Raw genomic sequence first — 23,447 nt, 5'->3', positions numbered from 1 at the left:
CTATATATTATTTTCTCCTCGGATTTGCACGATTTCCGTGGGTCGGTCCGTGGCAGGTAGGGGGGCTCGAGCCCCCCCTAGCCCCCCCGTGGCTACGCCACTGGTAGCATGTCAAAGCCATTAAATAATTTCGCTCCTGGTGTATGATAATAAAACATAGTATCACTCATCAGAAATTGCAGCTTACTGTACATTCGGGTCTGGAGAATTCTCTACGGCTTTCCACCAAGGCGGCTGAAGCTATGTGAACTCCGAAACAGACCGCCAACGCAGTTGCGTTCTGGCTTTTTTCTTTTTTTTCTCGTCTTTTGAATTGTTTATATTGCTTCATGAAACTTTTCATCATTCGACAGATCCCACTGTAGTTAGCCTCACCCTACCCAATCTCACCGCCGTTCCATCAAGCTCCATTTTAATTCTTGTTGTTGTCGTCGGATACTTTAGTTGTGTTGGAAGAAACGTTGGTTGAACTGCGGCCGTTTTCTTGTTGTACGCGCTTAAGTTGAAGCCCCTAGTCATTGTATTGCAAATCATCCTAGAGATCGTACTGTAGTTATCCCCATCCCACGTCAATCATATCAATTTCATGTTTACTTCACATGTTGTCGTAGCATACTTTACTTTACAACAAAAGTTTGCTTTGTGCTAGCCGTGTCCCCGTTATGTCTGCTTTGTAACGAGTGGTCACCGGCCATCACAAACGTTTTCGGGTGTCTCTAGGACTGGGAGAAGCGCACAAATGTAATTAGAATAGCCCGGGAGGTTAAAGACATAATTGCACGTGTGGCAGGCAATGCCATGTATCAGACACCCGTATCTAATGAGAGTACCTTTAGACATTCTTGCGCGGTAACCTAAAAACAACGGTTTTTAGGCGCGACACACACGTGGCGCACATTTCAACGCGGAGTAGCAGACGACAAAGCGCTCACGCATTACGCGCATTACATCACATAATAGCAAGCGCCGTTCTCCAGCACACTCATCGGTATGACCATCACGATCCTGAGAAACTGGCGCCACCAAAGTGAACGGCCCCTCCGCGTGTGTTTCGCGCTCAGCGGGCAGGCATGAATCAGTATATAGGCTATGCCCGAAGTTGACCAGCGGCTGTGCTGTAGTCCGGCAGATCCGGCACCGGTGCTGGTGGTGTTCACGCCGATGGAAGCTTTCCCGCGTGTGCATTCTCCAGTCACCGTGAACTATTTAGATGAGTGCAGACTGACGTAAGCTGCTGTCAAAATTTCGACCTTCATCATGGATGGCTTCAGGAAGACTAAAGATACCGATGTTGTGGACTCGTGCTCACCAACGTTGGACTTCACTTGGTTCGACAAAGTCGTTCTTGTTTGGAGTGCTGTGATGGTGTTTGTGGATATATGCTTAGACGCGGTTTTGGTATACAAACACTTCGTCGCTGGGAATACCGCATACTTCGTTTGTACCTTGATATTTATTCTTCTTCCCTCGTGGATTATTACTTGGATTAGCCTACGGTGGTATATCGTCCAATCGCGCTATGGTCTGTATAAAGAGTACAGAATGAAGTTGTGGGTGACAGTGATGTGCCACGTATTCCAGCTGAGTGTTGCTTATAGGTAAGATTCGTTTCTTTTTTTTTTTTTAACGCAGAAAATGAGCCTCGTTTCAACAGAATCGTGAATCAATCAATCAATCGTGAATCAATCAATCAATCGTGAATCAATGATCGTGAATCAACAGAACGAATGTATGCACGCAGGTCTTTCAGTTCGCTCTTCTATGGTCTGCGTAGCCAAGATACAAAGCGTCCTCCAGAGCAACGCAGAGTCTACTATCGCTTAATGCTGTGGGAGGACAACGACGCATCTATTCTACGACTTATTGAGGCATTCCTGGAAGCCGTGCCTCAGGTGTTACTGCAGGCTTATATCGTCAACACTAGACAGCAAAGTCCATCTACTGGTTTGTATCATGCACTTAAAGCACCAAACATACTGAAGACTGAGCACTAGTCAAACTGAGAACTGGTCAAATGTACAGCCTCTTTGATAGAACGACGTCCACCTTGCTAATGTGCCTGGCACGGCTTAAATATTGTAGATTGTTATTAGGAATTAGTTAACACCCATTGCGTTGAGGGTGATAAGTTGGCATGCAACGGGTATAAAAACAGGAGTTATGGTGCAAACTTTGTAATGGGTTGTTCATAGTAGTGCTTGGTGACGTGTGCTTCTGTGCTTTCTTACTGGCCAGATTTCCCAAATTTTATGAATTGCACTCAGTATGTAACAACAAGAGCAAAGACACTTGATTAGTGCAGCTCACACTGGGCAACCCTGCCAATGGGTTTTTTACAAACTTCTTTTAGCACAAAGATGGAGAATCCCGTCCACGGGAGGCACAAGCAGTACAAAAATCCAACGCTGAAGCCTTCAACGTATTTAATGAAGCAAATTTTCTTGTAGCAGACTACATTTTGTCAGGTGTGAAAGACACATGCTGTACGTTTATATAGTTACAGGATACCATGTGAGCACACACACACAAAAAGCGTGCTTCACATGTCATCTTGTAACTACTACTACTATGTAAATGTACAGCATGTGTCTTTCACACCTGAGGAAATGTCTACAAGAAAGCTTGTGTCATTAAATATGTTGAAAGCTTCAGCATTGGATTTTTGTACTGTTTGTAACTTTTAGAAAAGATGAAGTTGTCTTTGAAAGAAAGAAATGGTAACCATGGTCAAGAAACGATCACAAGCGGTGCAAGGTATAAAATTGACCGGTACCATGTTAGCATCTCAAGACCAAAGAACCACATATCTAAAATTGATTTCATGCCTACTTAACAGGTAGTATTTTTAGCAATTCTTACATAGTATGTGATGTTAAAACAAATGCATCTTTCTTTGACTCTTGCACACTCCTGACAAAAATGGAACTGTGCATATTTTTGCAAAAAGCTCAATAGGGCCGCACCAAGTAGTACAATAGATACTCAATGGCAATATTTGATCGATAGATGGAACTTTGTTTTCATCTGCCTGTGGTGAGGGAGGACACCAGCAAAAAGATATTTGTTCAACAAGTCCCAGCTCCGACTGTACACTCAGCCAGCTGTTGCAACATGTGTGAAGAAAAAAAATTTGTGTTCTTATATTTCCTATTTAGTGTTACCGTATCGTGTCACATGTTGTTCTGCAGGATATTCTGTCACCCACAGGTTTTTGTTCTTCCACCCACACCGAGTGGTGTGGATGAAAGAACAACAATCCTGGAGCTTTGGATGAGGGAAAAAAGCATTTTGAGATTCCTTTGCAGTGATCAAGCAAACCAATATGTGTGATTATTTTTGAACAGAGAACTGCACCCGGAGCATGTAAGTGTGACCACAGAAGATTAGCCTGAGCATGGGCAAACATGAAGAAACAAAACCCAATGACTGCTTATGTGAGCTGTTGTGGTTTTTTGTGTTTGCCTATGCTCAGGCTTGTCTAGTATGGAGTTTATCCACCGGCTTGCCTGCATCTATGCCATATTATAAGTGTAACTAGAAAGTTACGGTTTGGGTATACATGTCAACCAATGTTGAACTCGTCTAAATTGTGCAAGTAATGAAGATTTCAATGTGGTAATCTCACGTGTCTGCTTATAATTTGCAGTGTCATTTTCCGAAAATTATCGATTCAGAGGTACACTAGGTTGCTTGTTGGCAACACTTTTGCACTCTAGTACATGGCAGTAGTTCATGGTCACCAAACGACACAACTACTGGGGAAAAAAATTTCTGCACAGCTGAGGATTCAGTACTTGTGGGGAACTTCTCTCCCCATGTAATATAATAGTAGATGAGGCAATGAAACATAGAAGGACAAACACAGTGCCCGCTTGCATGCTTCAGCTAATGAACAGCAGTTGCCAAAAAGGCCACCGGCTGGTCAGAAGCACTCCCAATTACACAATGCTGGCTACAAACTCACCAATGTGCCAAGCCACACTAGGAAACACCCCACTGTCGAAAGAGGCTCAATCTGTTCCAGCAGGAGGCAGAGCGTGATATTGGCGATTGAATGGAGACATCATTATTAATCAGTGTATAAAATCTTGCTGACCCTAGAGAAGCAGCGGGCACAATATTCCACGTTAACGACGTGTAGGACATCCTTCTCAAAACAACACGTGTGATCCATCGTCACGACAATTTCTAAGAAATCTCAGAAATTTCTGTCCTCAGAAAAATCTGAGAAAAACATTTCTGAGAAATTGTCCGTTAATTTGGCCCTGTCGCAGGTCTCCTCATTGTCATTGTAGTTCATTCACTTGTTGCATCCATCGTTTTCGTCTTTGTTATCTCCATCGCTGCTTCGTTACGCTGCCTTCACCCATTGTTTAGGGACTGTACTTCTAGCTCAAGTCTAAACTGGTCACCTTGAGTTTGGGAACATTTTTTGTAGGATAATCCGTTCACCTCGCCCATTTTCTTTCTTTCCCCAAACCCAGTCTATTCACGCCGAGAAGTTTCGGAGTCGCCCCCTGGTGTTCACTGAACGAACCGTGTCGTGGGGATATTCCCGGGCAGTATTCACACATTGCATTGCGTATCAAGGCATTGCACGTGTAAGAGACTGTCCAGCATTGATATTTCCTGGTGATTCATGACATATGTGTTGTAAGTAAATCGCATTTTCATTCCAATATGACAGTTTTTACTGTAAGTAACAAAAACGAAACCGAAACGAAGATCCCCACCAAGAGGCGGCACAGTGGCATTCCTAGTGAGGGTCTCGCCGCAAATAGACCAAGGTCACACATAGTGATGCCGTATGTACATTCCCCTTTTCCACATTTCTTTTTCCCTCTCGCCATTTACTGTTCACATGGGACCTTCCTTGTATATACTTGTGCAACTTGTACAAATGTTTTACACCTGAAGAAATGTAGACTAGTACATGAATGCTTGTGAATATTAAAGAAAGCTTGACTGTTGGATTCACTATGAAAGCTAAGATGTATTCGCAACAACCAACTAGTGGTTGGGGAATGGTATATATACAGCTTGGTACAGATAATTTATGTGGTCTGACATGTTGTGGAGTTTCATTATGAATTATGATTAGTATATGAATTAGTAGTGCCTGTGTTGCATTAAAGGGGTTGCAACACTTCGTCTCAAGTTATTCTGGATAGATGCAAGATGTAGTGATATTTGCATCGATATGACCCTGCATTCCAAGTTTTACAGCAAAGAGATTAATAGATGCGTAGAAAACTGGTACCGCAAATACCGAAACACATGTGGCTCTGATGTCACGGCGGGTGTCTCCGCCAATGAGGAAGTGCAAGAGAGCTCAGCTCAGTGCAGCTTAGATCAGTTGGTAGAGCCCTGGACCTGTAATCCAGAAGATGTGGGTCCTAAAGCTGGCTAACCTTTTCAGTGACTTCCATCTTTCAGCCTTTAACATGTTATGCATTTTCGCACTGTATGGAGCGCTACATATGAACAGTACATAGGTCAATCAGCCATGATACCACCAGGTGAATGACAAAATCGCATAGATGCGGGTGAGTGGATGCAGCAAAGCTGGTGGATGAACTCTATACTGAAGAATGCTGAGCTATGAGTGATTTGTGTCATCTCCCTTCTGTGTTTCGCCTATCGCTGAGGCTTCTTCAGCATGGATATACCAGCAGGTGCACTTTTCTTTTTATCTTTTGGAGACATTAGTACGGTATCAGGGAACGGTAACAGTAGCGGAAACAAATGATGTGTTAGCAAATTTGAAGCAGGTAATGCTAACGGAAACACATACGGCATTCATTCCTACCAGAAACGGAAATGAAAATGAATGGCTTATATTGAATTTGGGTAATGGTTGTTACTGTCATGTATTTATTTATTATAGTTTTTGATGTGCCCATGAACAGCCGTCAGAAGTCATGTTATGCCATAACATGAGTGATTTGTTCTTTTTTTTCTGAGGGCTGAATGAAGATACATTTCTACAGTTGATTTTTTTTTTTTTCATCCAGAGAAAGGTGCAGATCTCATTGAAGCTAAATTACTTCTGTGTCTATGGTGTGTACAAGTGACATCAAATCACCACTTAGGCAAAGGGGGATACTGATAGAGCTTAATGGGAGAGCTTGGAGCTGTTGAGGTCAGTTGTACTCGACTATAAATTAAGCGCAGCTGCTAAATGCAAAATTTCATTAAGCCAAACATCGTAGGATCAGAAATGGAATATTTCTGCAGCAAAAATGGAAACAGTAACGAAAATACACCAGTCTTCCTTGGTTAATACTCAAGCTGTCAAATGTCTCGCTGAGTTTTTGACAATGGTTAGCAGTCTCTTACATGGATATATTCAAAAATGATTTCACATTTTATGATTCCAAGCCGTAAGCTACTAATATCTGTATTTAGGTATTGATTTCTTCGTGGACAAATTCACCCACTGCTCAATTTGTAGTCAGCCTCACAATCCTGGACTTTCAATTGAAATGGTTGCACTGCAATTAAAATCATTGGCTGGACTTGCAAACTATAATTCTTGTGAAGTTTTACATATTTACTGCTATACCAAAATACTGTTTAATTGAGTGTCACATTTTAAGTGTGTCACAGTGCATGGTTTAAGTATTGTGTCATGCTCTTCGTGTGCCTACTCTCGTGATTTTTTAGCCTGAGTTTTTCCACCAGCCAGCTTGCATTTATGCTAATCTATCATACTGCTTTAATTTACATTATACCAAACAATAACGGTACACAACCAATGTATTGCAGAATTGGTCCAGAAGATGTCTATTGTATTTGGCACCTTGTCTGCAGCCTGGGCCATTGTGAGCTACGTCCGTACGGTGCGTTTCACACGTGAAAACAGCCCCAACATTTCATGGCTGGCCACTACCTTCTGCTTCCTGTGGCGCGTACTCGTCCTCATGCCACGGTTCACAGCCCTCACCCTGTTTGCTGTCCGTTTCACATGGATCCTGTTTCCTGTGTGCACGTGCCATTGGCTTCTTATGTTTACCTGGCTGCTATCCACCCAGCACGTCGGTCAGTTCCAGCAAAGGTGTAAAAAATATCTTCAAGTTGGAACCACAACTCTGGCAAATATCTCTCTCTATCTCAGGAAAGACCGGTACTTGTTCAAGGCTGCCTTGGCAGGGATCTACATCTTTTGTATGGTAGACATGTCACCTGGAAGTAGGCGTTGCCGCTACGCCATTTTCTACTGTGTCACCTTCTTAGAAAATGCTCTCCTGCTCGGTCTATGGTTCCTGTTCACGCAGGTGAAACCATGGTACACCACCTTGGCGCTGGTCGGCAGCTTTTGCAGCTTCTGCGTGGGAATCATTTTCATGGTAATAAGTCGAGTATTTGGCACCTATCTTTTCTGTTGTCTGCATTCAGAACCTTTTGAAATTACCCACACACTAAGACAGTGTACAACTGCACTTAGCCATATCTCAGTGTCCCTTTAAGAATGCCCACAGAATTTTCGGCTTTTACAGAAGCCCATTGTTCTGCTGGGGGTTGGTTCATCGCCTTGTGTGCCACCACATGTAGTCGTATACTTTGGTCGAAAGGCCTCAAGGTGCTAGCTTAACCAAAGGGGTACCAAAAGGCCTCCTAATCAAATTTTCATAACCGATTTTAAATGTTGTTCACAAAATTTTTATCAGCACTACAAACATAAAAAAAGCACCATACAGCATTGTTCTAGCAGGGGAATAATTACCTGACACATAATGCCAAACTCGTAACTGCAAAATCATTGCACAACACTGCCAGGAAATGGAGCAACGAACACTCCCTGTGAATGTATTGTATATTTCATGCAATTGCTGCATTTATGGGCAGCTGCCAGAAGGAAAAGGGAAACTGCTCCCTAGCACATGTTCAAAGTTTCTTGAGAATATTTTGGGCACAGTTGGTGGAATAACAGCGCATTGGTAGGTTATATTAGATAGGAAGCACGCTACAAAAACAGTACAATAAAGGAAGTTGTTGAATCCACACTCAGTGCTGTAATTCCAGCCAGTGGAAAGGAATGGTTGTAGTATTTACTTATGCTTTCAGAACTGTTACACTGAACACTTTCTGATCTACTAAAAACTGTAATTTACTTTCTCATTTTTTGTGTATGTGATTCTGACTGTTTGACTAATTGCAGTACTTATTTATCTTGTTTGAACAGTTTATTTGAGTGTATACTTGAATGAATTTTTTATTTATTTATATGTATTCATTCATTATTTATTGCTCTTTTAAGAGGTAGAAATTTAGTGCACCCTACATCTCCCTCTGCCTTGGTCTCTGTTTCCTCAAACAGTCCTCTGTAGTTGAGCATCATATTTTCAATAATGGAGCAAATATATCCCCTGCTATGACAGTTTAGAAATTTCAAATCATCATAAATACTGCCTTTGTAACACAATTTTTACTTGTATTCATGATGGAGCTTCCTTAATACATGCGATATATGAAGACGAAGAGAATAATGTTGTTGGTGGGTCACTTGCTACATGAGTCGACAGGATCCTACCGCATTCCAAGAACTATGACTCCAAAGGCTCAACCCCCCCGGCTAACATCAAATATACAGGAGCACCTCATGATGTTCCGGTCAAGAAGTCGCTGCGACACTTCTAAAGGAAGGCTTACATCCTAGATTTGTCTGACAGTGACAAAGTAAGAAATCTGTGTAACTATGTTGAGGAAGAAGCATTCCATTGGTATACCATACTGAAAGATTTGAAGTCTGTGAGGCATGGGAAGAAGCGAAATCATCCATGATTGTTCATTTCTGCGCCTCAGTCTCAGACCCATCCCGGACGTTCGTCCATATCCAGCAGAAATGGGGACAGGCTGTCAGGGAGTGCTATGAGCAGAAGTGAAGACTGTGGGAAATAGCAGGTATGAAAATGTCCCACGAAATTTCTGTAGTGACCAGGTGTTTCTGTTATAATCGAGGACCAGAGAAACTGGGAAAGCAATCCAAGGTAATTCGCTGCATTCGTAGATGATCAGGATCATCATTAGCGTGTTTCTTGATTCAGGAGGAGCAATCACCTGCATCAGTGAAAACGCATCAGAGCACTTCAACTTCAGCTCATTTGGAATTCATCAAGTCATGTCACCATCTCAAACGTTGTGTCACGTCAACGTTCACCTCCAAATTTGCACAGTCATGCGAGAAGTCCAAGTTCACATGCTACGGGGCATGCAAACTGAATTACTTCTCAGCTTGTGATTTTGGATTATCACTCGATATATCAACAGTAACCCTTTTGCAAGGTGCTACACGCTTGGATGAACGTTCACCGGTTCTCCCATACCCCAACACAAATTCTACCCTCGGCGATTGTGGTACTGTACTGGAGCATTCGAATTCCACTAAGTACTCTCATCTCACTTCAATGGAGCATAAGGCTTTAGAAGACATTACCCATGTCTCAAACTAACATAGGCACCCATTACCACTGAACAGCACTGCATCACATTATTGCACTATGAACCAATCCACAGTGCACGGATGGAGATCGACAAACAAGTAGAGTCACTGCTGCAGCAGGGCCTATGAGACGTTCCCTATCACCATATGCGTCTCCAGTCGTTCTCGCCAAGAAAAAGGGGGAAGTGCGAATGTGGATGTGTATAGACTACAGGAAGCTCAGTGCTGCAACTGTGCCATTATTGCACATAGACGATGTACTGAATTCATTGGGACCATCGTGGTACTTCAGCATCCTCGGTATCACATCAGGGTATTGGCAGGTACCAATGAACCCTGATGACATTCAGAACACTGCTTTTGTCACTCCTAACGGGCACTGGGAGTGGATGGTTATGCAAGAATTTCTTACTGACGTCGTTAACGAGTAAACCGCACCCCACAAGAAGTAACCGGGTTTGCACAAAGCTACCTTTTGTTTGGACTCCTTACATACCAGCCACTTCTTTCCAGACCATTATCTTAACTAAAAGAAGCACGATGGAAAGTGGTATCTAACTCATTGGCCAACCATAATGAGAACAAGGCGCTACACAACAAGTGATTTACTTCCACTTACTTGTACATGTTTGCTAATTTGTACAATGTTTGTGCCAACCATTGAGGGGTGGGGGTGTGACACCTGAAGACGAGGAGCATTACATTGTTTTTTCATGCATTACATACATATTTTTTAAAAAGCATTACGAAGGGCTGCCACTTTTTATGCCATTTGGAAGATATATGCATGTAATGTAAAAACCACGCAGTATCCATGTAAGTAAGCAATTATGATGTTAATGACCTTTGGGCACACTAGTAACCCATCATGTTTTGTTTTCAAATTTTGCTGCAGCTGGTCGTACAGCAAATATAATGTGTTTTTGCACAAGAACAATGCTCATCGTTGACCTCTAATGTGTGCAGGAGGTGTCTTGAAGCACAGAACTACTGAGATGGGGTCAGAAAAGACAGCAAGCATGTGTGGTTACTTCCAACACACTTTTTATTGAAGACCTTAGAATAGCAGTCAAAATAGCCCTCCATTAAGTGGCGACTCTGAATTCCTACATAAGCTAATTCCTTATGACACACAGAAATAGTGGGGGTGCTAGCACATGTGTCCCCTAGCTTTATTGTTCTTTCCGCTTCGATTATCTCACAGGTAATTTTATATCTACTTCTTCCAATGATAACACATTTACCAAGCAATGTCTTACAACCATACGTTCTAATATGAGCACCTACGTATCCCATCTATCCCACTGGTTTTGGGCATTATCCCAATGTTCTCTTGGGCGGTCATTCACACAGCAACCGGTTGGACAAGTTTGTGGTTGGTGCTAATGGACAGGCTTTCAAGACATTCCATATTCCCTTGAATAACAGTTGTAGTGGCGTCAGCTGAAAAAGCTGAAGACACGCAGCTATGCTAGGGCATGTGACAGCAGATTAGCCCGAATGCCGTCATTCGGAAACTGGAGCCGTTCTGGGAACCACGCATGTGTAAATACTTGGGTTGATTGAACGTCTTGTTTTCTGGAACTCCGCTACATGGTAACACCGCACGCCACTACATTAGTAATACAATAGTAACGCAGTGTGCTATGCTATCCACCTGATCAGTTATAAGGCCTGTCTATCAGTTAGGGTCTGAGTTTTTCAGGTTTTACCCAATTCTTACCCAAATTTACCCCCGATTCACACATTTAGTGATTAGGGTAAAGCACGATTTCTCCCCGAACCGGGGGTTCTTTTTCACGCGGCGCGGAACCACGGCACACGACAGCAATAGTTGAAGAGAGGGAGGGATCATTGATGGAAGGAGATGACATCTGAACCGTGAGGACGAAAGAAACGCAGGGCCGTTTCCGCAGCATCAAAACGTCGCATTCACCGTGGTCTTGTACGCGCAAAGAAACGCCGGCGGATGGCCACCTGAAGTGTATGGGACGTGGACAGAGCGAATGACGCGCGCCAATGTTGTCACGTTTGTCGACCACCAGCGTTCACGTGCGAATATCGGTAGTCGACAGATTCCGGCGTACAGTCTCCGCAGGCATTGAAAAATTTGGTTTTCAGAGGTCACATCGTGACCTGGGAGCATTACAGTGTATTGTCCAAGGTCACACAGGTCACATCGTGACTCTAGGTGCAATACTTCTTCTGAGCCCTGAAGTATCACGGCTAACTGCAGGAAGCGAGAAAGCGTGAACCCAGGAATGCGCCAAGCGCACGCATGTCGTGAAAACGTTACAGCACACGTGGCAGTTCTGTGTCTGTGGCGCCTGTTTGGGATGGCTGTAGCTCCCCGCGGCCGAAACAACGCCAAGCAGCTTAGTAGCAACAAAGTAGTTCACAAAAGAAACGAGTCTGTAGCCAAAGTAAGAGAGTCACCGATGAATCGACAAACATAACGGAACTCCATAATAGGCAAGCCTTCGCTTGCCTATCATGGCTTATCACAGGCTTATATCTTATGGCATATCACAGGCTTGCCCATCATGGAGTTTATCCACCAGCTAGCCTGCATCTACGCCATTCTGTCTGTAACGGAACTTTCGGACGCTCTTTCTCCTACTTCGACGCGGAAACGAAAACAAAAGCGTTTCTCACGTGAAGACTTGTAACATTAAGTGAAGTAGTACTTTAATCCATGTACAGGTTTGCACTACCATGTAGATTTTAATTACCATTTCATTCAATGCATATTTGAATTGCCATAGACCACCGTCCTCGTTTTGTCACAGACAGTGTTATTACTTAGTGTTTAAGCTGTTTTCCTTTTACATTTGTCATATGTATGATAAGCCTGATAAAGACGATTTTTACCTGTAACATATTATTTCAAAAGTTTTACGCCTAAATTCACCCGAATTTGATGCTGCCGTTCCACCCGATTTTTACTCCCCAAATTTGGCAAAAAATATTTCCCCAAAACCTCGGAATATAGTTATAACTTTGTTTTCTAAAACATTAAATTGTTCTTTTTCATATTGTCTTCCAGATGGTGTACTATGTATGGATGCACCCAAGTATGTCCGTCGTGTATCCTGTGGCTAGTAGTGCATTAGAAGCACCAAAGACGCATTCGAACTCTGGCAACGGCCAACTGGTGGAGGAAAAGGATGAGACACCAGTTCAGGGATACAAAGAAACAAGAGTGTGAGCAGGGAGAAAGAAGCAATCTGTAGGGAAGGGAAATTTCTCTAAAGTTAGAAGGCAAGTATCTGTGCTGGTAACTCCTTATGGTAAAGTGTTCAAGACCGCCCTGGGGTGTCTGCAGAATAGAGCCTGCACTTTCCATCAGAATTGCAGCCCAAGTTTTCAAGTAGACCAGAATAGCAGCATTGTACTATGAAACGTCAATGGCCGTGTGATTGCTGTGCTGATGTTGATCCCCAATTCTCAAAACTTCCAGCGATTCATGATTTGCAGCTTTCCTCTTTCTCTTGATGTCATCACTCGCTCAATTGTGTGGGGATGGTGCCTCAAGCTGGAGGCCTTTACCACAGCAGATAAATGTTTCATTTACTGTAGTTACATTCTCAGAAAATAGAATGTGTGTTCTTTGGTACAACTTTGACTTGGGACTGTGCAGAGGACCTACCAAGCAGCCCTCTGGTACTTTTATAGATATCTATAAACCAGAGTTTGGGAGGCAACTTACCCCTTTCATGGAAGTTGACTCTCATTTGGTTTCCAGTATGCCATGCATCAGGTGCATTCAATGATCATCATCAGTCTGCTAGCGGAGTCTGACAACCACCTAAACGTTTTGGACCCAATGAAGTACATTTGCTGAGGCATTACAAAACTCCGCGAAATTTTCAGCAGCATGGCTTTCCTTGGATGTTGAAAAGGCAAAGGCAGCAAAAGAAGGCCTGGACAGTTACTGAAGTACCTAATAATTCAACATACTGTAAAACAAATATGAACAAGGACTATGACCAAGAGCATAACAGCAGTGAAACTACGTTGAAGGATACGTGACTGTCAACCATGTGAAGCCAAAGGTGCAAACATAGGATCTCTCTTCAAAAGTGCTACAGATCTCAATGAATGCTTGAGGAACAGCAACGAGGAGCAGTGACAAACTTGCTTTGTGTGGTAATAGGATGAGCAACACTTGAGACAAGCAGTTACCTAGAATGAGTATCTATGACTGCGTCTTGACGCAGTCTTGCGTCACTTGTCGTGTCTTTCTTCTGCAATTTAGACAACAGTTGAGGTAGCTTCTGTCAACATATGTATCAACATGTGTTAAAAGGTTGCAAGTCCTGCCTATTGCACTGGCTATGCAGGTGTGGCCTTCTCATTTTGATATCAATGTTGATGTTTGCAATGATTTTCATGTAAGAGTTGGAATAATAATGCAGTAGTTTTCAGCAAAGCATGTGTGAATAAAACCTTAGTTTGTGCATTCCCCCTCTCTCTGATGAAGAATGATAATGCGAGGCGGCTCTCATTAGTCTCCTCAAATGATCTTCCGTGATGATTGGGCAAATTGTTCGAGATCAATGGTAAGCCAGCCGCATTGGGTGCGTTAAGTAGGTGCCCCGGAGTGCGAGTGTTTCAGGCGCCACTCACTTAACGCAACACAAGTGCCACTCGCGCACCTGGGAGTGTGAGACTCCGCGCCAGTTTTTGCACTTCGGTTTCACTTAGGTGCATGAAAGCCGACGACAAGCACCCCGGATGCTTGAGATTTTCCGTGACATACTTCCTGTTAAGCACTGGCAGGACGGCCTCTGAAGCGTGGGCTCGGAATCAAAATACGGACATCTTATGTTATCCGATGCTCCCTTTTCGATTACTATAGGTTCAAACTAAGGCACTGTAACCTCCGTCCGTGCACTGCATGAGCAGACAACTGGAAGTGGCATGAGCGAGCGAGCAGTATAGCACTTTAAAGTTGCTTTTCACTTTTTTGTGGCCGCTCCGGGTGTGTCATACCCTCGACTTGAGCGCGCCGAAAGGGGGATGCCTACTTAACGCACCCATTATTGTGCTTCTTTAGAAGGAGAGAAGAGAGAAAGCGTCAGACACGTCAAATGTTTCACATGCTGGCTGACGCTTTTGGGCTGACGGGGACTTACGACTGCGTGGCTGATGGAGTGCACCACATTTGTATTTGTGTAGAGGCAGTTTCCTTTTTGTACCATTACAATTCAGGGTGTTTTTCTAACCATTACATTTTTATAAAAACTATGAGAACAGCACATATACTGTTTTTGGCATGTGAGAAAACTGTCACGTGGATTCTCTGTCAATGAGCATGCAACTTCTAGATGACTAGTTACCTAAAATTTATAAACTATTATGTTTTTGGGAAAATGTGAGAGAGAAGAAAAATAGCTAGTCAATATTTATACCATCGCATTTTGTAAAATCCTGACTTGCACACATACTTCGAGATATCCATCGCCAAATGCAAATGAAGAATGTACGTAGCATAATTACTTGGGTCTGTGTCATTTTCATCCCTGTCTTGCTCCGCAGACTCAAGGAATTTTGCTACCTTATGCTACCTCAGCTACACACCAGCTTGCTTGCTTACTGTTCCTGTATTTGATGAAGTGAGCTGATATAGAAACTAGAACTTAAGGAGCGCAGGGAGGCGACGAGCTTCAACATCTGCGTCTAGTCTGGGCCTCAGTGCAGTTTACGTATCTGTACATCAGAACAGCACTTATTCCAATCAGCTCCATCGCTTCAAAGCACGCCACTCTTCGACATGGAATGGAAGTTGTCCTTCCTGTGCCCACGATGTGCTTAGTCTCGCTTTTAGCTCACTTGCATAGCAAAATTTGGCAATGGATATCTCAAAGTGCGTTTGCATTTCAGGATTTTTGAAAAGGAGAGTGGCTTCGAACAATGAATGACTCCAATTGTTCTATCTCAGAGTTTCTTGAACACATCTAATTATAATGTCATTGATTGAATACTACGGAATTAGTCATGTAGTAGCTGCATACTCTCTTCGACGCCTGTGTTGCTCTCATGGTCTTTTTTTTTTCAAGAATTTTGTAACGTTTAGAAAAATACCTTGTATACAGACACAACTGACCAAACATGTAAGAACAATGCACAGAACTTTATATAGGATGATGTCATAGCACTATAGTGTCACTCTTAGCAAAATGCACCAATATGCCGGATGCACAAGTGATGCAGGACGTTTGATCAACACTGTATTTTGAATATTTGCTCAGATGGCTTTGTAATGCCGTGAACACAAACGTGTCTGCTGAAAAAATAAAGAACTCCTAAATTATTCAAATAAAAAGGCTACATGTTTTGCAGTGCTGCGCATCATCTAGTAACGGGATGTGCAGTTACGTTCAACTCAAATGGTAAGCATTTTGAAGATTCGCTCACATTGCAGTAAATGCTTGGGACAATATGTGCGGCTTCAAGCACTTTCAGCTCACAAAACATTGGCATTGTCAACTTCATTAAAACTCACCTCACATGAGCGCATGTACACGGCCCTTCAATCGCCCTCACCACACTTCCCACTCCAGTACCTATGCTTACCCGCACCACCTTCTCTTACACTGTTGCCATCACGAGAATTCTACTCACAACATCGGAACCCCTCCATTGCCCCTCGCCAACACATGCCTTCAACATAGGGCAGGCATTGCTGGCCCTCATTATCACAGACTTTCAACTCATTAGTGTCCTCAAATCTACACAAACACAGCTGCATGTGTTCAGTCTCGACTCACCCAGCGGGGTGTAACGAAGAGGAGAAGGACGATGCGCACGTGTCTGATAACGGCATAATGTCAGCACGTTCCCGTTCACTCGATGTTACAGCCTGTCGTTTCTTTTTTCTTTTTGTTGGTGTCATGAGGGCTTTTTCCTTTTGTACCTGGTAAACCAGTTCCCTCGGGAGCATTCGGGACTGGAGGGGGTGACTGCACGCATAGAAGATTTCATTGTCCCGCCTCCGTAGGTTCCCTGGGAGCATTACACTTCGTGACTCTGAAAGCAACACTTCTTCTGAGCCCTGAACAGCTGACTAGCAGTCAACATTTCTCTGAACCAGTCAGCAAGTGTTGACAGTTTGTCGTCAGCGCAAGGTCAGACGATAGTATTACCCTCCACCACTGTCGCACACGGCCGCTTTTTGCGGCACACTTTAAAGGGACTATGAAATTACTTTTTTCTCGTTTTCATCAGAAAGTAAACCTTTTTCCGAGTCTAGAACCAAAATTTTACCTTCATCATTCGAGGAGTATTCTCGGGAGCGAATTTAAATGGAGCGGCGAAGGGAGGATAGCTGGCGCCGCGCCGTGGCGAGCTGCCGAGCGGAGACACAGCGGGCAACTTGACGGGACCACGGCCGGCTCGGCAACACGTCATCGTGACCTGTGGCCAAGCCGAAGGCTCCCGCCAGGAGCATGCGCCGTAGGATCTCGCGTATGCATTCATCGGGAGTTGAAATCTCCATGACGGCAGCTTCCGCGCGATGGTCGCAGTTTATCGCAGTCGCATCCTGTGGTTTTTATCGACATGCCGAGACGATGTTGGATAGTTGGTTGTCCTAATTTACGTCAATACTCGCCTGGTATCCGTCATGCTTCCCAGTGACGAGACGGACAGCTTTTGGTGCCACGAAGCAATCGGACCGCCGGAGTGGAAAGACGATGTGGTGCCATTGACTGCTCGTGTTTTTAGCGGACATTAGCATGATCAGATTTACGAAGGGTACGCTGAATCTCTTCAACGTACTGGATGTACGTTGGATGGTGTGAGTATTTGGATGGCGTTGGATGGTGTAATGGATGGTGTGAGTATTTTTCGTTATTGGGGCTAACAAAGGTCTCTCAGTCAGTATGGTTCAAATGCTATCATAGATTTCGGGATTGCGTGAATGGGTTAATTTAACATCTGCGTGACTCTGAACCTTGCCGCCGCTGACGGCACAGAGAGAGTAAAAAAAGAAAAAAAAAGAAAAGAGAGAAAAAAGAAAGAACCCAACGGCACAAAGAAAATACAAGTTACCGAATCTAGTCCCTAAACTCAGGTGGTGCACTGTTGATAAAAGTACACTTCGTTTAGCATGGTCTTAGAAACCATACTTCAAAAGAATATTTATGTAATATGTTGAACATACGTATCCGTTCTTTTCTCTTCACTCAGCTGCTTTCATGTTCACAGGTGACTTCCTCAGCGGAGCCGGAAACCCCTTAGGTGAGACAGCATAATCATTGTAACCCACTATTCAGAACAGACAAATGCCTGTGCACCCTCTTTCCAGATTCCTCTTTAATGCAGCGTCTTCCCTACCATTCGGGCTCTGTATATTGTTCACAAGTTTTTTTTTACCTTTTTTGTCATTTGATTTACAGTTTGCTTTATCATGTGCACAAATATGATATTGAGGGGGACATTTTCTTGTTTACACTCCTTATCTTATAACCATTGCTCAGTTATATTAAATCATTTCCATTCACCGGAACTGGCCCATGTGTATGGCAGTTGAAGTCCTTCACCAGGGTAACATACCAGGACAATCCAGCAAGTGCTCTGCAGGTCACCTCTAAGTTAAAATTAAAACTAAATTAAACTTAAACTAAAATTAAACCTTTGATGCACTATGTCCTCATGAGATTTTGTTCCTGCTACAACTCTGCACTTTATTTCACATTACCAAAGAATAACCCTACCAACCATTATCATACCGGTGTACTGCTGCGTTCAACCAGTTCAACTTGCTCTGGCCATTCTGCAAGGCCGTGCAGCAACTTCAGCCCTTACTTGCTGGTAACACTGGTGCCAATACAGTTGTTAGATGAGGTGTGACAGTGTAAAATAGAACATATCCTGTGTTCTATTAAAAATAAAAATTATGCATGTATAGCATATAACGTGTATATGTAGACGTTAGGTCTTAGTTATTGTACTATTTGAGCTAAATGTCAACATTTCAGCTGTTTGAGCCTGATGCCCTCGTCTTTGACGCACATACAAGTGTGCCCACACCCTCGGATGATCCTGCATAGCGAGGACTCTGTCCCAGTGGCAAATGGAATAGTTCTTTCACAAAGAAAGCAGATTTCCGCCAGAGGACCAACAAGCAGTTTTCTTGAAATAGTACCAATTACTTGTCGTTTTTCTAATTGCAAAATATTGGGCATGCTACGTCAGTACTGGGGTTTTTTTGCTTCTTTCCAGTTACCTCAACTGGTGACTTCAAGCTTACGTAACACAATAATATAAGACGGCATGAAGCAGGCGAACTGGTGTCGTGAGATTGTGTCTCCCAGTCTTCGGGATGTATTACAGAGTATTGGACGCCTGGTTGAACAATAAATTTGTTAAACGACAAACACTTGTCAGATGTGCAGTGACGATGTGCAGAATACTCTTACACAATACGCTACAGCTGAGCTTTGTAGGCATGGTGGTTGGCAATGCTAAACGTTCAGATTTACGACGTGCTCAACATTGAATACAGAATACGTGACGTGATCATAAATAAATTCTTGCATGAAACATAATCTTAGACAAACAAGAAGTGTTTCGATGGAAGGAAATACAGCCATCTGTAGAACAATAAATGCAGAGTAAATCAAAATCGCCTGAAGGCGCGAAGCTGCTTTGAATAATAACAGTAATGATGACGAAGAACACGAGTTGAAACAAAGTAAAACAAAACATTAGACCACCCAGTCTTTTACGATAATTTGTGCAAACAAATCGAGCAACAAAGTGGGCATCTTCCAAATATCACAGTCGCACTTCACAACGCACTTGCTTTGTTGTCAGATTGTCGACACGTAAACATAACTGCAACTGACGTAACAATAACTGCAACGCCAAGCAACCACCAGAGACCTTCAATTGGTGACGGCGATACAACCAATACACGTTGCGGTGAATCGATAGAGGCCCACGTAACTCGTCAGCAAAACTCTCAAAGACACTGTGGTACTTGAGTTCCTTGTTGTGAACAGCCGCAGAGCAGAGGACGAATACATTCGATGAAAAAGTACAGCTCACATGTCATACATGCTAGCTCAACTGTAGCTAACGATTCACACGCAAGAAGCTGTTCATTATAGCGTGCTATCCGAACGCCTCCAAGCAAGAAAACGTAATGCTCCAACTTCAACCCTCAGACGCGGCCAGAGACCTCCTTCTATGCGCGCCTGGACGGCGCCAGCCACAGCGCGCTCGCAGCATTACTTGACGTTGCGCAACACCGGTGACGTAACGGGTAACAGAAGTGCGGTCCGTACAGTTACACCGTCGACGGGAGAATGTGCGCGGGAGAGGAGGAACGCGGAAGAGACATTTCGAGCGCGCGCTCCTCGCAGAGTGGAGCGATTTCGTCCGGAAAAATTTGTGGCATATTAGTTCCTCAGCGGGAAGAACAGTTTCCAGCGAAAAAAAGTATGGGGGTTCGGGAAATTTCATACTCCCTTTAAGAAACGCGGACTGCAGCTTGTCATATTTTCTGTCCATTGTGCGATACCTTGTGACATTGAAACATGTGTATACGTGTGAAACACTTCCCGACAGTGTGCGCGAGATGTTTTCCATTATTGTGTCAACCTGGATGCCACTTTCAAGGTATGTATTTTCGTAATAAAATAGTGTGTTGCTTAATACCTCATTGTGTGTGTGTGTTTTCTGCACGTCGCCGAATGTGTGAGACCTTTTCAGTTTTGACTTCGCTGGCGGCATGATTCCCTTGCCCATGTCAGGTTGGAAGCTTGAAATGAGAACTGACAATATTTGACGTTTGTCTGGTCTCATTCGTACGTGGCGAAGGCGAATCGTATCGCATGTGTACCTCATGCACGAAACGGTATGTGTGCGGTACTTCATATTTTATCACGTTAGCCGTACCTCTTGAATCATAGAAAGAAGAAGATAATGTACCTGATGTTCGTGTGGTACGTAACCGTTACTGGGCGTAGAGTGTTTCCACTTTGGGACCTATTTGGGACCTAACAAGGATATGTAAGTGGTTTCCAAAGTGGAACGGCTTCCAAGTGGATTTTTAAGTGGACAATTTCCAAGTGGTTTCTCAAAGGGGTATTTGTTTCATAAACAACTTGCAAGTGGTTCCACTTGCAATTGCAAATATTTTCCACCTGGGTAAGAGCGCCAAAAGTAGTGAATTTCTCAACATCTCTTTGTGCGAGGAGCCTTGCTGTCTGGTTTATCTTCCTGATAGGAGAAATAAGAAGGAATATGGAATTATTCTCAGCGTTATAGAGCACACCCGCCAGTGATCGTATCCAAGGGATTTGGAAGTGATAGTACCGCTCGTCATTCCAATGATGGCGCTATTGTAAACCTAGAAACCATTTGTTTGATGCCATGGCCCTGCCTCTATTTCCCTCCACCATTTCTTTCTCTTTGTCGCACTCACTGTGCCAGTGAACACTCAGGAGCAGACTTGCACGTATCTTGAGTACGCATTCAAAATACAGTATTTTAAATACCTTTTCCGGTATTTTGGTACTCTACCCAATACTTTTTGCAACAAGTATTTTCAAGGTATTCAAAATGCTTTTTTCGTCAATTGCTACTCTGTACTCAAAATACTTTCCTTCCTCGTCAAGCCATATCCAGGACATTTCCCGCAGTGTCGAGATTTTCAGCTAACTGAATCCGCCTTTCCTCTCTCTCTTTTTCCACAGGAATTCGCGAATCTGTCATTTCCTGCACAATAGACGGTCCCACGCTTGGCCTTGGTTGTCGATAGCCAACTTCGTCAGAAAGATGTTCCGGTTCATATTGCCAGGTGAATGACCAAAGTATTATGTACAAGAGAATCCCGGCATTTATCTCCTTTGTCAGCAAAGCAATAAACACGCGTCATAGGTTGAAAGACCTGAACGGACATACAGGAGGGATTACGAAGTGTTACGATCAGAACTAGTTACATATCAACAAAGTTTACTTGGGTTCACCAAAGTTCACCAAGACGTTGCATATGAGGGATATGCTTAAGCATGGCCGATGAAGTTTATTCCTTTCATTTGTAAGGCCACGTTCAAAATACGCCTTTCACTTACTGCTAACACTAAAGTACTTTAAAGAGCATCTTAAATACTTAGTTTTTAGTACTCTACTCAAATTACTTTAAGTTTTGCATATTTTGTACTCTATTTTAAATACGTTTTACGTAGAGTAGTTAGTATCTTATTTTAAATACTTTTGTGCAGTATTTGGTACAGGTCTGCTCAAGAGAACACTATAACGTTGTTTCGGAAGACAGTTATTCTTTCATATCTTCATTAACGGGTAGACATGTAGGGCCCCATTTTGGATGGTAAGGTCATGATAAGCCCTTCCGCACCCGATTCTCCCGGTTCACACAAAGCGCCATGTGACACTTGGATCTCAGCTTCATATATATTAAACGTCCTGTTGAGGCGTGAGTATCACAACTGATTTAAAGGGGTACATCGGAACGATCGGTGACAAAAATGCTCCACATCGCAGTTTGTGGACAACATCCACTGTATATGTGCCATCAGCTTTGTTTCTTTCTTGTGACACGAATTATGCCTCAAATAAGCGAGCAATCAGAAACAGAAACAGGAGTCTTAAAAACTTTCCCATCCGATGGCACCCTGCATCCAGCTGACAAGTAGTATACCACGCCGATCGTAGCCGCTGTGTTACATTTACGGAGCAGAACAATGGAAGAAGATTGGGGATCAAATAACTCAAACAAAGATTGAAAGAAACAACGGTCATCTGCTTCCCTGAGAGTCAGAAAACTGTGAAATACGGTCCAAAGGAAAGCCATGCCTTCTTCTCGACACACATGCAAACAGTTACAAAACTGGCGTAAACATTTCTAACAAACCGGGACTGAATGGTCGTTTGCCTGCCACGTCAGTTGCGAAACCCATGCCATCTCTGGGACTCCTGCTCGTGTTTAGCGTATTCTGCTTGTAAAAGATTTCCCTCCAGAAAAGAGAGACTTACGAAAACTGGAAATCCAGACCGAACTCGGTGTTTCTCACGGTTGTTTTATTCCTCTGAAACTCATGGAATACTTTTTTTCCTTGTTTCCCTGAATACGCAAGACCATTCTTTCGCATGTGGACAATTAAATAGACGATATTACAGATGCCATCGGTTGGAAATGCTGGAAAATCCATTTCTGTCGAAAGAGAGCACAGTAGATACTCTGCAACAAATAGTGTTACAATGAATGCAGGTCATTGTTTTCAAGCTACGGGAGTGTGCAAGTCTTACCTTCTGCAGGAACGATGGGACGAGCTGCAAGAAAAGAAAAGAAAGAAAAAAGAAAGAAATTTGTACTTAGCCACACTTGGTGATCAAAACCGCCATGATTGCTGAATGACCCGTTATTACGCGAGGTTTCGTATTCAAAATTTATTCATTCACTTTTTTTTTGTTCATGTTGTCACTATGTAGGGGCGCATGCGTACCACGCACAGCCATCTTCGCGACACATAGAACATATAGAGTAATATTTTTGTGATGAGTTATAGCAGTTGTCTGGTAAACTGAGACATGCACTGCGCGAGCGTCAGTGATCAACGGCATTTGAGCAGCAGGCTATAGCAGTTGTCTGGTAAACTGAGACTTGCACTGCGCGAGCGTCAGTGATCAACGGCATTGAGCAGCAGGCTATAGCAGTTGCTGGTAAACTGAGACGTGCACTGCGCGAGCGTCAGTGATCAACGGCATTTGAGCAGCAGGCTATAGCAGTTGTCTGGTAAACTGAGACATGCACTGCGCGAGCGTCAGTGATCAACGGCATTGCAGCAGCAGGCTATAGCAGTTGCCTGGTAAACTGAGACGTGCCCTGCGCGAGCGTCAGTGATCAACGGCATTTGAGCAGCAGGCTATAGCAGTTGTCTGGTAAACTGAGACATGCACTGCGCGAGCGTCAGTGATCAACGGCATTGCAGCAGCAGGCTATAGCAGTTGCCTGGTAAACTGAGACGTGCCC

The 23,447-nt window shown here is 43.5% G+C and overlaps 1 protein-coding gene across 2 annotated transcripts; it reads left to right on the top strand.

The window, feature by feature from the left end:
* Nucleotides 1-1,044: 1,044 nt before the first annotated feature.
* Nucleotides 1,045-15,770, top strand: LOC135396500 (XK-related protein 6-like). Of its 2 annotated transcripts, none has more exons than XM_064627510.1 (6): nucleotides 1,045-1,598; nucleotides 1,742-1,944; nucleotides 6,814-7,057; nucleotides 7,118-7,349; nucleotides 12,489-12,703; nucleotides 13,188-15,770. In XM_064627510.1, exons 1-5 carry the CDS (start codon nucleotides 1,258-1,260, stop codon nucleotides 12,648-12,650), a joined length of 1,182 nt encoding a protein of 393 aa, XP_064483580.1. In that variant the 5' UTR covers nucleotides 1,045-1,257; the 3' UTR covers nucleotides 12,651-12,703; nucleotides 13,188-15,770. The 2 variants fall into 2 exon arrangements, with proteins under 2 accessions (XP_064483580.1, XP_064483579.1); XM_064627509.1 differs by having other exon boundaries at nucleotides 1,047-1,598; nucleotides 6,769-7,057.
* The last annotated feature ends 7,677 nt before the right edge of the window (nucleotides 15,771-23,447 follow it).

The sequence above is a fragment of the Ornithodoros turicata genome, chromosome 6, assembly GCF_037126465.1.
Source record: "Ornithodoros turicata isolate Travis chromosome 6, ASM3712646v1, whole genome shotgun sequence".
Lineage (NCBI taxonomy): Eukaryota > Metazoa > Arthropoda > Arachnida > Ixodida > Argasidae > Ornithodoros > Ornithodoros turicata.
This window is presented reverse-complemented; position numbering and strand designations above follow the sequence as displayed.